The 13,920-nt window shown below is 29.7% G+C and overlaps 2 protein-coding genes across 2 annotated transcripts; one reads left to right on the top strand and one right to left on the bottom strand.

Annotated features, from left to right (window-relative positions):
• Window positions 1-7,878: 7,878 nt before the first annotated feature.
• CLUP02_13822 (short-chain dehydrogenase) lies at window positions 7,879-11,927 on the bottom strand (the record flags this gene model as incomplete). Its single annotated transcript, XM_049292759.1, has 11 exons — window positions 7,879-7,893; window positions 7,945-8,121; window positions 8,193-10,110; window positions 10,178-10,183; window positions 10,283-10,396; window positions 10,458-10,500; window positions 10,559-10,623; window positions 10,760-10,913; window positions 10,971-11,287; window positions 11,370-11,476; window positions 11,526-11,927. The coding sequence occupies 11 exons, from the start codon at window positions 11,925-11,927 to the stop codon at window positions 7,879-7,881; spliced, it is 3,318 nt and encodes a 1,105-aa protein (XP_049149905.1).
• A 123-nt stretch (window positions 11,928-12,050) lies between these two features.
• Window positions 12,051-12,544, top strand: CLUP02_13821 (uncharacterized protein; the record flags this gene model as incomplete). Its single annotated transcript, XM_049292758.1, has 3 exons — window positions 12,051-12,100; window positions 12,234-12,263; window positions 12,343-12,544. 3 exons carry the CDS (start codon window positions 12,051-12,053, stop codon window positions 12,542-12,544), a joined length of 282 nt encoding a protein of 93 aa, XP_049149904.1.
• Between the last annotated feature and the right edge of the window lie 1,376 nt (window positions 12,545-13,920).

Below are 13,920 nucleotides of genomic sequence, written 5' to 3'. Positions count from 1 at the left end.
TTTTATAAGCTTTAAAGAGTAGTAAATATTAACTTATTTAGCCCTTTTTTTTAAAAACCTCTATATTACTATTAAAGTTTAGAACTTTTATAGTTAAGGAAGGCCGCTTTTAATTATTATAGCCGATTATTATAGCTAACTATTATAGCTAACCTTTATTATTAACCTTTTTAACCGGCGCTATTACTAAAGAGGGTAGCTTACTTATCCCGAATTAAATAGTAGTTTTTATATTAAAATTACTATATTACGTTAAGTACGTACTTAGGATATATTAAGTATATTATATAGTTAAAAAGTATACTATATTATATAATTTCTTTTAAAAGCGTAATCCCGTTAAAGTCGATCTTTTATACTTATAAAGCCGGAAAAAAACTACTATATACTAACCCTAAGGATAGTAATTATTATTTTATAAAAAGTAATAGTTAGTATACGTACTATTTTAATAGCTATTTAGTTAAAAAATATATTAATATACCGATCGGTTTATAACTAATAGCCTAGGCCCTTACTAAGGCTATTATAAATAATACTTCTTTTTTTATAAATATATTATCCTTTTTTATTATTAAGAAGCGTACTCCTAATTATAGTTTTAATAAGATATTAATAAGTTTTATAATATTATAAACTAAATAAAAAATAATACTAAAATATATAAAAACTATATTAGCTTTTATATAAAAAACTTTTTTTTTATATACCCCCGGTCCTCTCTTATACTTATTATAATTATTTATAACTAACTTTTTATTACGCTATTTACTTTTATACCCTAAGTTATTAACTTAATAATCGTTCTAACTCTTACTTCCCTTATTACCCTTATTATTCTTAATTTTATAAACTTTAAAATATATAAAGCGCGTTTTTTAATATATATACTTACCCTCTTTTTTAATAATATTATATTCTTAGTAATTATATACTTTATAAACTAAGAGTTTAAATAATAAATATAAGCCCGGGTTTTATTTATATATATATATACTTTATAAAATAAGGTTATTTTAAGAGTTTAGGCTTTTAGGTTATAAGAGGTTTTTATTTTATTTATTTTAAGCCTCCGGGCCGTACTTTAGGTTCTATTTATTATTTATTTTTAAATATTAAGTTTTTTTAAATATAGCTTAAATTAATTATTTTTAATTATTTTAGTTATTTATAATAGCTTTTTTACGTATTATAAAGGTTAAGAAGTATATAAAAATATTCGAACTTAGTTTATAAAAAGCTTTTAATAAGTTTATTTATTAATATATTTTTTATTAATATATAAATAACTTCGAAGCTACCTTTAGCGTATTCTTATTTTAACTATATATTTTATATATTAATAAAGTAAGGTTAAGTAGCTATTTCTTTTATAACGAGTCGAATCGTTTACTAATTATTATAATTAACTAACTATAATTTTCTTAACTTAAGGGTAATATCTTTAAAAAGGCGCTTTAAAACTATAATCTCTTTTATAATTTTTTTAAAATAAAAAAGCTTAGTTTTAGTAATTAATATCGTAATTATCATTTAGCGTACTAATTTTTATTAAATTAGGCTATTAAAAAAGAATATTATATATCCCTAAGATAATCGTCGTATTATTTTATTATTTATAAAGCTAATATTTCTAATTAAAAATAATAATTATGTACTTAATATATTACTATAATAAAGCGTAAAATATCTCGTTATATAGAAATATTAAATATAATAATTAATTATTTTAATATAAGTTATGTTTAGGTTAGTTAAGAATTATAATAATTACGAATAAGTAAAAGTAATATCTAATCTATTTATAATAATTATATAAAATATACTCCTAACCTTTTCTTAATAGCTCTTTATTTCCTCTTTTATTACTTACCCCTCGTTTAGTTAAAACTCTATTTAAAAAAGAAAAGTAACTAAATATAATAAATCTATAAAATTAAAGCGCTTAGTAACTTACTTAATATATACGTTGTAAATAAAATAAACTTTACGAGTAGTACGGTTTTATAAAATTTATACTCTAAAAAAAAATTAATTAGTTTATTTTTTTTAAAATTAATATATTTTTTTATACCGTTAATAATTCCCTAAGCCGCTTTTTAGTCGTTTTAATAATATAAAATAATAAAGTTATTAATATAAATACGAATATTACCTTTTTATTTATAGTTAGTAAATATAAATCTTTTTATAATTATATATTATATTTATATTACGGAGTATAAAAATAAAAGTTTAGAACTAAAGAATTAATAAGTCTTAAAAACTATATAAAGCGTATTAAAGTTTACTTATTTTATTAATAACCTTATATCCTTTTAGGAGTTTAATAATTACTAACTTCTCGTTCTTAAAAAGTACGTTAAAGAATACGTTAATAATATTATATTAGTTTATTTTAAAATTAAATTAAGTAGTTATTATTATTATAAACCTAAAGACTTTTATAACGAGCGTTAAAATATACGTATTTTATAAGAGGTTAAGTAGTTATATATCTCCCCTTATATATATATATATTTTTACTTTATTAACCTCGTTATTAATATCGTACTTATAAATATATACTTATTTTAATAAAAATAAGATCCCTTATTTAGGATTATAATTAACTTCTTTTTATATATTAATATTCCTTAACTTTTATATTTTTATATTTTTAATATCCCTAAGTAGCTTTTATAATTATAATAAGAGATATTTAATATTATCAAACTTTTTTAATACGCTTTAGAAATTAATTTTAATAAGTTATAATTTTTAAACTCTTCTATAGCGCTCTAAGTAGGTCTTATAAACTACTTTTTTTATTACTTAATAAAGTATTATATATCCTATACTACTTCTTTTTATATGTTTTATTAATTAAGTATAAAAATGGAGAAAACGTAATTTTAAAAACGGTTATAATAATCGCTATTTCTTATATTTAAATATAAGAGCGTTATAAAAATATTATTATCGAAGCGTTATAGAGGTTTATAGGCCTAGTTTAAATATCTAGGACTTAATAAAGCTTTACTTAGTACTTAATAAGGCGGTTTTTATAAGTTTTATTTTTATATAATAATAAAGGTTTATTATAAAGGTTCGTTATTAATATTAATTCTAATATTAAAAATTACTTTTTTATAATTAGTACTTCGTTTATTACGTACTTTAGCGTTTTATTAAGAATTATTAAAAATTAAAAATTTAAGAACCTTCGTAATATATATAAGTACTTATAGGGAGGATTATAAATTACGTAAAGCCGTTTATAATTTAGTTATTATATCCCCTTTTTTACTTTTATCCCTAAGCTTATATAAGGGGGTTATTTTAGAAGTTAATAATAATAATAAAACTATATTAGCCTTTTTAACCTTATTAACTATATTTTAAAATACGTCTATCGGTTATTCAATATCCTAAATAATTAAAAATTTAATAATAATACTATCCTTAATTATAAAGTTATTTTAAGTATTAGTATTTTTAAAATCTAAATCTATTTCCCTAAGTATTCGAACTAACTTATTATTAGTATTAAAAAGTTTTTATATTTCTTAGATTACTAAATTTATTTACTTATTTATAATAGCTTATTCCTCGTATATAGGATTATAAAAAACTTTTTTATTAAACTTAATATTTTTTATAATAAATACTTATTTAAGTGCGGGTACTTAGACCCTATATAAGTTATACGTTTTTAATATATATTTAACTAAGTATTTTATATACCGATAGAAAAGTACTTTAAACTCTTTTTAATATATACCTCTTTTACGATTTTTATAAAGAGGATATACTTAATAACTATATATATAAAGGTTATTAAAATACGGGGTAACTAATTTAGAATCCCGTACTTAATAACCCGTTTATTATTAATATTAATACTATTTTTATTAATTAATTTTTATTATAATAAGTAAATTTCTTTTATTAGCCTTTTATAAAGTAATATTATAAATAAAGATTATTATTAATACTATTTCGTTTTATAAATTTATAAAGAGGTTTATAAAAAAATATATTTTACGAGCTTTAGTAATTACGAGTTAACCTATCTTTTTAGTATTATTTATGGTTTTTTTTATATATAAAAATAGAAGTTCTATTCTGATTCTTAGTTTATTATATTACGTTTTATATATATATTTAACGTTTATAATTAAAAGGGCGGTCTTATTATTATTTTTAAAAAAATAAATTAAAGTCCCTTTTTAATAATAAATCGCTACCTCGAGGCTTTATAATATAAAAAGTACTTCTTTCTTTATTTTAAGTTTTAAAAAGAACTTCCTAAGTTACTTATTATATTAATTAAAAATTATAAGTATATATTATTATTTATTAAGAAATAGTTTAAAATAAAAAAGATCTTAGTATATATAGTATTATAATTATAAGGCTTTTTTTAAAAGTAGTCTTTTTTAAACTACTATTTTAGTTTTAAATAATATATATACTTCATACTTAACTTATAATAGAGGTTTAATACGTATATTTTAAGTCTTATATAGTAATTAATAAAGAGTATTAAGTCCGAAATAACCTATTTTAAAATACTAAAAGAGTGCGCTATTAAACCTCTTATAAATATATTAATATAAGTAACGGAATCTTTTATAGTTAATAAGTAATATAATACTAACTAAGCTTTATAAAATATACTTAAGGTTTATAAAAAAAGGATAAGATTAAAAGAGCTTATATTTAAAAAAAACTAGATTATTTTTTTAAATAAGCTACTTTTTAATAGTACTTTTATAAAACGTTCTTTATTATAAAATATAATTTAAACCGTAGTATTAAAATACGCTTTTATTTAGTAAAGTCTCTAAAACTATATCAACATAAAATCCCTTAATATAAATAACGTTTTAGAGCTTTAGATTATAAATTCCTTTTTTTTAGGTCTATTTAAAACGCCCTTTATAATACGAGTATTATATATAGTAATAAGTAGTATAATAATTCTTAATTTAATATAGTTTTTATTACCTAATAATACGTAATTCTTAAGTTTAAATAAGCTCTTATTATTAATTAAATATATTATTTTATAACTATTTATTATTATAATTTAAAAAAGGGGGTAAGTACTACTTATAAAAGTATTAAAAAGTACGTTTATTTTTAAGTCCTAACTTTTTATAAATATAGTAACTACGTAGCCCTCGTCTTAGTTTATTAATAAGCTTATTATAAGTTAGTTAGAGGATCCTTTCAAAAGCCTAGGTTTTTTAGGGGTTCTATTATTCCTTAGCTAACTAGCTTTTTTAAACTTATTATAAAGTAATTTCTATTTATTTAATTTAATAATAAAAAGGACTTCTTTTATATAGCTCCTTAATATTTATATTAATAATTTATTAATATTTTAATTTATAAATACTTATTTTAATTTTGAATATACTATAGGGCGCTATAAATATATATAATTATAAAAGTATATAATATTACTTTTATTATTTACGTCGTTAACTAAGTTAGAGCGTTTAATAAAAATAAAATAAGCCCCTTTTTAACTTAAAAATTATTTAGTATATACGTCCTAAGTTACTAAGCTAAATATATATATAATCTTTTTAAAGGTCCTCGTATATATTTTAAAAGCTATTAATTTATTCAAAGTCTTATATATATATTAGCCTTATATAAGGTTAAGTCTAAACTTAACTATAATTAAAAAGTTAAATATAATAATCTTTTTATTAATTTTTAAAATATTATATATTTTAGCTTAAAAATAAGTAAATTATTACTTTTTATATTAGTATTAAAAGTTAATTCTAGTCCTCGCTTTATTAAGAGCTTATTAATATTCTTTTTAAACTATATTCTTTATTATTAGTTCGGGGGGCATAAATTCTTATTTTAGATATTTAATAATTCGTTATATACTAAACTTAGTACTATTTTTAATAGCTTTTTAAAATACGTATTTATATAATATAGTATTAATTAACTTTACTAATTACTAAATAAAAACTTTAATATATATATTAATAATACTACGTTTATAAACTATAAGTTATTTATATTTAGTATCGAGCTCTTATTATTTTTAAATACTCTCGAGTATATAAATCCTTTTTATAAGTATAGTATAAAAATAGATTTATTTATATAAAGTAAGTAGTATAATTAGTTTTATAAAAAGAAACCTAGCTTAGTTTTATAGGTTACTTATACTTAAAAAAGTTAAAAAGTTCGTATTAAAAGTTATATTTAAAAACTACTAATAAAGGATTTCTTAATTTCTTTAGTCGTTTTTAAACGCTTTATAACGGGCTTAATAAGCTCGTAATTCTTTTTTATTACGGATCGTAATTAATTATTTAAATTTAGAGAGCGAAATAAGTATTATAAAGGGGTTAAAAAATATATTAGAGTTTAGAGTATTTAAGTTAATATATTTTTAAACCCTAATGCCCTTATTTATAGTACGAAGTATATTAAACTATTTAATTTAACTATTATAACTAATTAATTTAGCTTAGGCTAAAATAAGTATAAGTAAGTTAATTTTTTTAAAGAAATCGTAAAAATCGTATTAATAAGTACGTTATTATAATATAGGGTCTTAACTAAGAGCTAGGCTTATAATTATTACGAGTTATAGTATATAATAATAAGTATATAGAGTATAATAAAAATAGCTTAATTATTAAAATAAAAATAGATAAAAAAAAAGGTTTATATAGTAGTTTTTTTCCGGCTTTATAGGCGCAAAAGATCGACCTTAACGGGATTACGCTTTTAAAAGAAATTATATAATATAGTATACTTTTTAACTATATAATATGCGCAATATACTCTAAGTACGCGCTTAACGTAATATAGTAATTTTAATATAAAAACTATTATATAATTCGGGATAAGTAAGCTACCTTATAGTAGCGCCGGCCGGAAAAGTTAATAATAAAAGTTAGCTATAATAGTTAATTATAATAGTCGGTTATAATAATTAAAAAACGGCCTTTTTTAATTATAGCGGTTCTAAACTTTAATAGTAACGTAGAGGTTTTTTAAAAAAAGGCTAAATAAGTTAATATTTATTACTTTTTATACTAGAGCTTATAAAGATTCTTTTTATCCTTATTATTTCTAATATTACCTAAAGCTACTCTCTATTTAAACTAAATAAATTTACTAAATAAATCTATCAAATAAACTTATTAATATATAAACTACTACTCTCTTAGTATATAGTTAGTAATTAGTAGGCTAAAGATACCCGTTAATAAGTCTACCCCTCTCGGGCTAGGCGCCCTCTTTAGTTAGCTCGACGCTATAACTATCGTAATTAATATAAGTATACCTAAAGATTAGTAAAGTACTTTTTAATAATATAAAATTTAGCTAGATAATAGTACGAACGCTATAAATAGTTAGGCTAATATAAATATTAAAATCTAATATATTAACGTTAGCTTAGGAATTATATTTTATAAAACTAGAAATCCTTTTAATATAGGCTATATTATAAATATAAGGGAATATATAAGGGGCCCCTTAACCCTTAATAAGAAAGAGTATATAATATAAGATCTAACTACTTACGTAAGCTAGTATTAAGAAGTTTTATATATATTAAAATAAGTATAGCTCGCTTTTTAAATAAGCGGGGGAAGGTCGGGAGCTATTAATAAAAAGAAAATAATAGTCGAGTTAGTTAATTACTATTTTAATTAGTAGTTAGGTATAGAGCGCAATATACCTAGTTTTCCTTAATACGTAATATACGGTACGGCCCCGGCGGATTGCTCCGTCGGAGGGAAAGAAAAGGTTTATATATATAATATTTAAGATAGATACGTGATTTAGTACGTAATGGGCACTTCGTGAGGTGCGATTACTATCCCTGTTACGTGACACAAAGATTCAAATTATATTGTTCTACGCTTGGTTGATTAGAATTATAAACAGAAGATCAAAATTCGAACGCACATGCTCCATATTGCTCGTCATCGTTATCAATTGCTCATTGACTTTAGGTTCGCGTCGAAGAAGCATAGTAGTGAATGTCGAGAATATCACTTCTTCCAAATATTCCGCGAGAAGTTGGCTCTGATCTGATCCGCCTGTTCCTCCATCTCCTCTGTTGTTAAGAGCCTCTTCGAGGCGCTATCTCGATCGGCATTTCCCCAAAAGGAGTCTCTATAGAACAGAAGAGGTAGTATACTGCCCTTCCATACAGCCAATTCGTCTCGGTAGACAACTGTCAGACTTATCATCCATGAAAGGGCCATTATTTCTATGATGAGTAGTATCGCAGGGAAGATGAGCCAATATGGTTTGACGGCTATAAAAGTGACGAGTTGAAGTGATTCGCCGTTGACTACCGATGTGGTGTTGTCTTTTCTTCCCATACCTAATCTCATTTGGTTGGTCAAGGCAGTCGCAAAGTCCGTGAAGAGTTGCTTTAGGCTGGCAGGTGTTGATTCTCCATGGGACCAGAGCCTTGAAAGCCAGATGGCACTCCCACAGTTGATCGAGTTGGGCTGTGTGGAGACCCAACTGCAAGTGCCATTGAAGAATTCTTCTGAGAAAAACTGTGACATCAGAAGCTTGAAATTGTTGTCAATGCGGTAGATACACTCTTCGGGAGCCTGAAACGTAGAGCCAATCTCTGAAGTTCTCCCCGCGTTTACGTGTCGTACCATGGAGGGGTCTGCGCCTTGTGAGAGGTTTCCTTCGGTATATACCTTCCCTTCAATGAGGCAAGGCAGCTGAACTGTAGATAGATCCCAAGCTTGTTTGGGCCCTGTAGACTTCTTATCGCGAATATCGTAACTCATTGCGGTCTCCGTAATGGGAGTCTCGGATAGGACTCCTCGACTAATAATTGCCGAGTATGTCCGAATACAAGGGTAAAGCGAGCAAGTGATGGCTATGGCGTGTTTGGGTTTGTTTACGTTGATGTTGCCGTCAAGAGCCGTGCTTGTCAAGACAGTGACATTCGCAAATGAGACCGAAGCCCGTTCGAGCGCCTCTAGCGGTATGGTACCATTGGTCCACGATAGATCGCCTGATATAACCCTCATCCCTCCTTCTCTGTTCGTGTTGATGATTGAAATTCCGTTTGCCAAGCTGTGATTAATGGCCTGAAGATTGTCGATCAAGCCCCGATGATCGATCATTTCTCCAATATCAGTGCAGATATTGCAAATGCCGGCGGAAGCATGAGTAACGTTCAATCCAGCTTTGACGGAGGTGTTTGAGCCAAGACCGATGAAAGTGCAGTTTCCTGTTGGACAGGTCGGCACAACAACCGAACCAGAACCGTTGCGGCTCAAGGCGAGAGTCTGAATTGCACCCTTGATGTCTGACCTCAAAGCCATGCCTTCGTTGTCACCGATAAGTGTTCTGATGTTCAGGCCGTCAACATGTCGCGTCACCGGGATCATTCCAGTGCCGAGGCCAAGAGTTTCGTTCTTGTCGACGTGCCCGATAGATTGCTGAACGAAGGGCCCAATCGCAAAGGACGATACGAGGACAACCACAGCGACGAGAATCGATGGGCTGCGCCAAGTGACAATTCTCATCAACTTCAGCGCCCCCCAGACGCCACGAGTACCATCATCGAAATGCTGCAGGTTTCCCATCCGGCGTTGAGAAGATTTGTCGCACCAGAACCACGTCCACTTCGCCTGTGCGATGAGCTCGGTTGCAATAGATACCAAGATCCCGCGAAATATGGTGGAGAGTAAATTGACAAGAGAATTCAGAGTTATGATCCGATCCAAGGGCCAGTCTCTCAGGAGGTGATCATCTTGGCCGAGGATAACCGTGATTGTCACGGCTAAGAGACATGTGGCAAGAACGAGAGATAGAATCTCCCAAATCCATAGGAAAAGGACGGATCTGCGTGTTTGGCTGTCTTGTTGGGCCTCGCAAACATCTTCATCCTGGAATCGTTGCTTAGATAGGCCCGGCCTTTGAGGGCTAAGCGGAGCGCATGGTGATGGGGTCTCGGAAAATCCGTCGCTGGCTGTAGTCCATTGCTCGAGTTCAGTTGATGTGGAGACTTGTTTGTTCAAGTCGCGATTGTCGCTTGCAGATGTCGCCATCGACACGTTCTCACCGGTGACGTATATTTGGTAGTTGAAGAAGCTGTATGAGAATTAGATTATGACTCAACTACTTCCGAAGATGAACTTGAATTTATATCATGGTTGACCTGGCACTGTTCATTAATTTGTGTCACACCAGTTGTGAATCAGACCGATGAAGCCATGCTGCTAGTACGACGAGAGTGAGGCTCAAAATCTACGTTTTTGCTGACCTCAGAGACGAGCATAGGATCGTTTCCAATAACTCATCCACATTGGCCTCAATGTAAATACCCGAGTGGCTCATGCTTGAGCCATTTGCTGAGTTCAAAAGGTGCCTCGTGAGGCTGTGCCGTGGCCATCTGTCACACTTGAGCAACGAAGCACGGTCATATGAGACATACACACGCAATGGTACCACATGAGCTGTCTTGAGCTTTTTCAGACAAGACTATGGTCTTTTTGTATTTGTTAAATACCGCACATGAGTCATTCCTCGGATTGCTCACCGAACTCGACCGTGAGTGAGAGGGCGCCTAGGAGTAGTCGGGCAAAGCAGTCATCCGTGTCGTTTCTGAGAGGCGACTGCAAAGTGATAGCTTACCGATTCAATACGAAAACCCGCAGATATCCGTCTGATCGGCCTCGCCGAGGTACGGTTGCCATGTCTTCATCAAATCCATTCTTTATTTCCGTGGTGGGATACGAACGACCCTCCAAATCCAGTCTCAATGCTGGCTTTGTATATGACTGACAGCATGTCCTTCACCGAAGACTCTGTGGTAGTCGGGCCGGCGAAATGTGGTGCGTACTTCGCCATCTTGCCAAGCATGGCCATTCCCTTCTGCTTTTCTTCCTCTGTAGCTGGCAAGATGTTAGAACTTAGACGCAATTAGAACGAGGACAGATAGTAGTTCTTACCGTTGTCATACAGCCCCGTGTCGATCACTCCGGGCGAAATGCTGAAGAATAGAATGCCTTGATGGGAGTGTTCCGCACTGAATTTGGCCACAGCTGTATTCAGTGCTGCTTTGCTGATCGAGTAAGGGGCTCCGACCTCGATGCCGGACTTGGATATGAAGTCCAAGTCAGCCATACCGGATGAGACTGTGACCACCTTCTTTGCAAGACCTCTCTGGATGAGTGGTAGGGCGAGATTGAAGAGATGAACATTGCCGACGACGTTCGTACGGAACGAGTCGAATAAGTCCTGTTCTAGCCGCTTCGGTTTCTCTCCCCTTTTATTTACTTTGTCAGCCCCTTGGTATGGATGTGTCGACAATGCCTTCTCTGAGATTCCGTTGATTTTAATAGACTCACAGAACGCTAATGCCATCGTAAGATGACCAGGTTGAGATGAAAGCCGCATTTGCAATGACATAGTCGATGCTTCCACCCGTGATTTCCGATGCAGCATTCACGGCTGTCTGAGATTTGGTCTTAGTGAAGATCCTCAATTTTATGCTAGGTGCTTACCTTTATCGCATCGAAGTCATCAAGGTCAGCTTGTAGGACGTGGATGTTCTTCCGCTGCAGCTCGGCGTCCACCTTCTGCTTAGTAGCCTCGGCATTTCGGACAACCCCAATGACGATGTTGTTTGCATCGGCAGACAGTTGCCGAAGAAATTCAAACTTGGCCAAATCAGCATTCCATTTGGCGACGTTGAATGCAATGGACTTACTCCAAGCCCCCTGGAGGCTCCGGTTACCAAATATGAAGACATGAGGATCGTGTTGAAGTGTGTACGTGCTCACAGTTCTTTCCGCGTAGAAAGATTTAGCGTAAATCAAAAGCGACCAAAACGTCTCAGTCGAAGTAGCAGTGAGAGTGTCTGTATTAATAAACTTTTGAGCACCTTGATATGAAGAGAATTCCATTCGGCTTAGAAAGCTATGGAACGGGGTTGAGTTCTACCGTAGGAGCAACTTCGATTACTAAACTTCGTCCGCGATACTCGGCCGGATTGTTGCACTTCCTGAACACTGGCTTGATTATCAAGCATGGGAAATAGGGCTTTTGGTCAGAACCACCACGCCTGGAAAATGTTTCAGTAATCGAACGGAGGCGGAGGATTGGGGTTTCAGCCTCAACTAATTCGACGTGGTTTGCAAGGAAAGAGCATGACTCCGAAAGTAATCGAAGCAAAACCTGGTCTCAAGAGTAATTTCTAACATACCTAGCAGACAGAGAAAATCGAATGCCATAAATTGCACGTGAAACATTCCAATTGTTCAACTCTACTTTGCCAGCTTGCAACTAGCACAGTAACTTTCGCTTTTCACCATTGCTCAGGTTCCACAGCTATCTTTCAACCATGATCTTGAATAACCTGGTTCTTCTTGCAGGAACTGTGGCTTCGCTTAGCACTTCTTCTACATTACCTCATCATGAGAACCCCGAAGCTATCAGCTGCTCCACATCAGCGAACCAAGCGACACCCAGTTGGCGGCAGCAGCAGATTTTCGAGACGTTCATCCAGAGATTCTTCGTCTAAAAAGATGCAAAGGCGGCAATTTTAGCCAACATGTCCGTAAACTACACCTAGCACAACCCCAACGCTCTCAGCGGACGCCAAAACCAGCGCTTATACCCATATAAATAAATTAAATATGAGGTTCGTATTTAATTATTTAGCTTATTTCTCGCGCTATATTTAATTATTTAATAATTAATTAATAGATTTAATTGATTTCCTAATTAGGAATTAAATAAAGCTATTATAAAAGTCCTTATAATACTAACTTATAGACTTTACTTCGATTAGCTCTTTTAATTAAAAAATTAACCTCTTATTTTTATAATACCGCTACAAAGCTAGTTTTTAAGATATTAAACCTTTTTTAGTATAGAGGATCTTATTAATAATCGCTATAAGGTTAAGGTTAACTTTACGAAGCTAAATATCCTTTTATAATCTATTATTATCGTAGGGATTATAAAGATATTAAGTATAAGCTTATTTAATATTAAATAAGTTAGCTAATAGTTAATTTATTATTAAATTAGGTTAAGGACTAGCTAAGGGATAATTTATAAATAATATTAATTAAGCTTAAGTACGTAGTTAATTACTACGTTTATTATTTAAAATATTAATTATTACCGGTATTACGAGTTTTTTACGATACTTTTTAGAATCGTAAGGGTATTAAAAATAGCTTATAACTATTATAATAAAAGAGGAGGATTTAAATAATAAGGAGGAGGAGGACTTATTATCTTATCTATATACTATTTTTATTAATAATCGTAAAATCCCTTTTTTATATTAAATAGTTAATAGCTCTATTTAGGCATATCTTACCTCTTCTTTAACTATTTTAATCCTTATTTAAAATAAAAAATAATTATTATAGTATAGAGCGGAGAGTTACCTAACTTAATATAATACTTATTAAGGACTTATTAAGTATTAATAATTAATAATTAAAAATATCCTTATAAGTTAAAATTATTACTAAGAAGTAGCTTTGCCCGCTCCTTAAGTATATACTTAAACTAAATATAACGAGGGATATTATTTAAAGTTAGAGGTTAAAAAAGAAGTTAGGATATAAATTAATAATAAGCTAACTACTAACGAGGTAATATTACTTATATTAACTACGATTACGACGTTATAATTTAAAAAGCTATAAGATTTATCTCTTTTTTAGAAAGTTTATTACATAACTTTTTTTACTCCTCGAAACGGTTAATAAAATACTCGAGACCTATTATTATTTTTTATAAATAGCTATAACCGTCTTTTTTACCCTAGCCCTAGTATTTTATTATCTAGAGGTAAAATAGCTTAAGTACTACTTTTAGCTCGGCTAGTAATTATTAGTTATTATTATTAAAAACGTCCTCGATAAGGATCCGTTACTT

The sequence above is a fragment of the Colletotrichum lupini genome, chromosome 7 (genome assembly GCF_023278565.1).
Source record: "Colletotrichum lupini chromosome 7, complete sequence".
Lineage (NCBI taxonomy): Eukaryota > Fungi > Ascomycota > Sordariomycetes > Glomerellales > Glomerellaceae > Colletotrichum > Colletotrichum lupini.
Note: the sequence above shows the minus strand (reverse complement) of the source record. Positions and strands in the feature narration are given on the sequence as shown.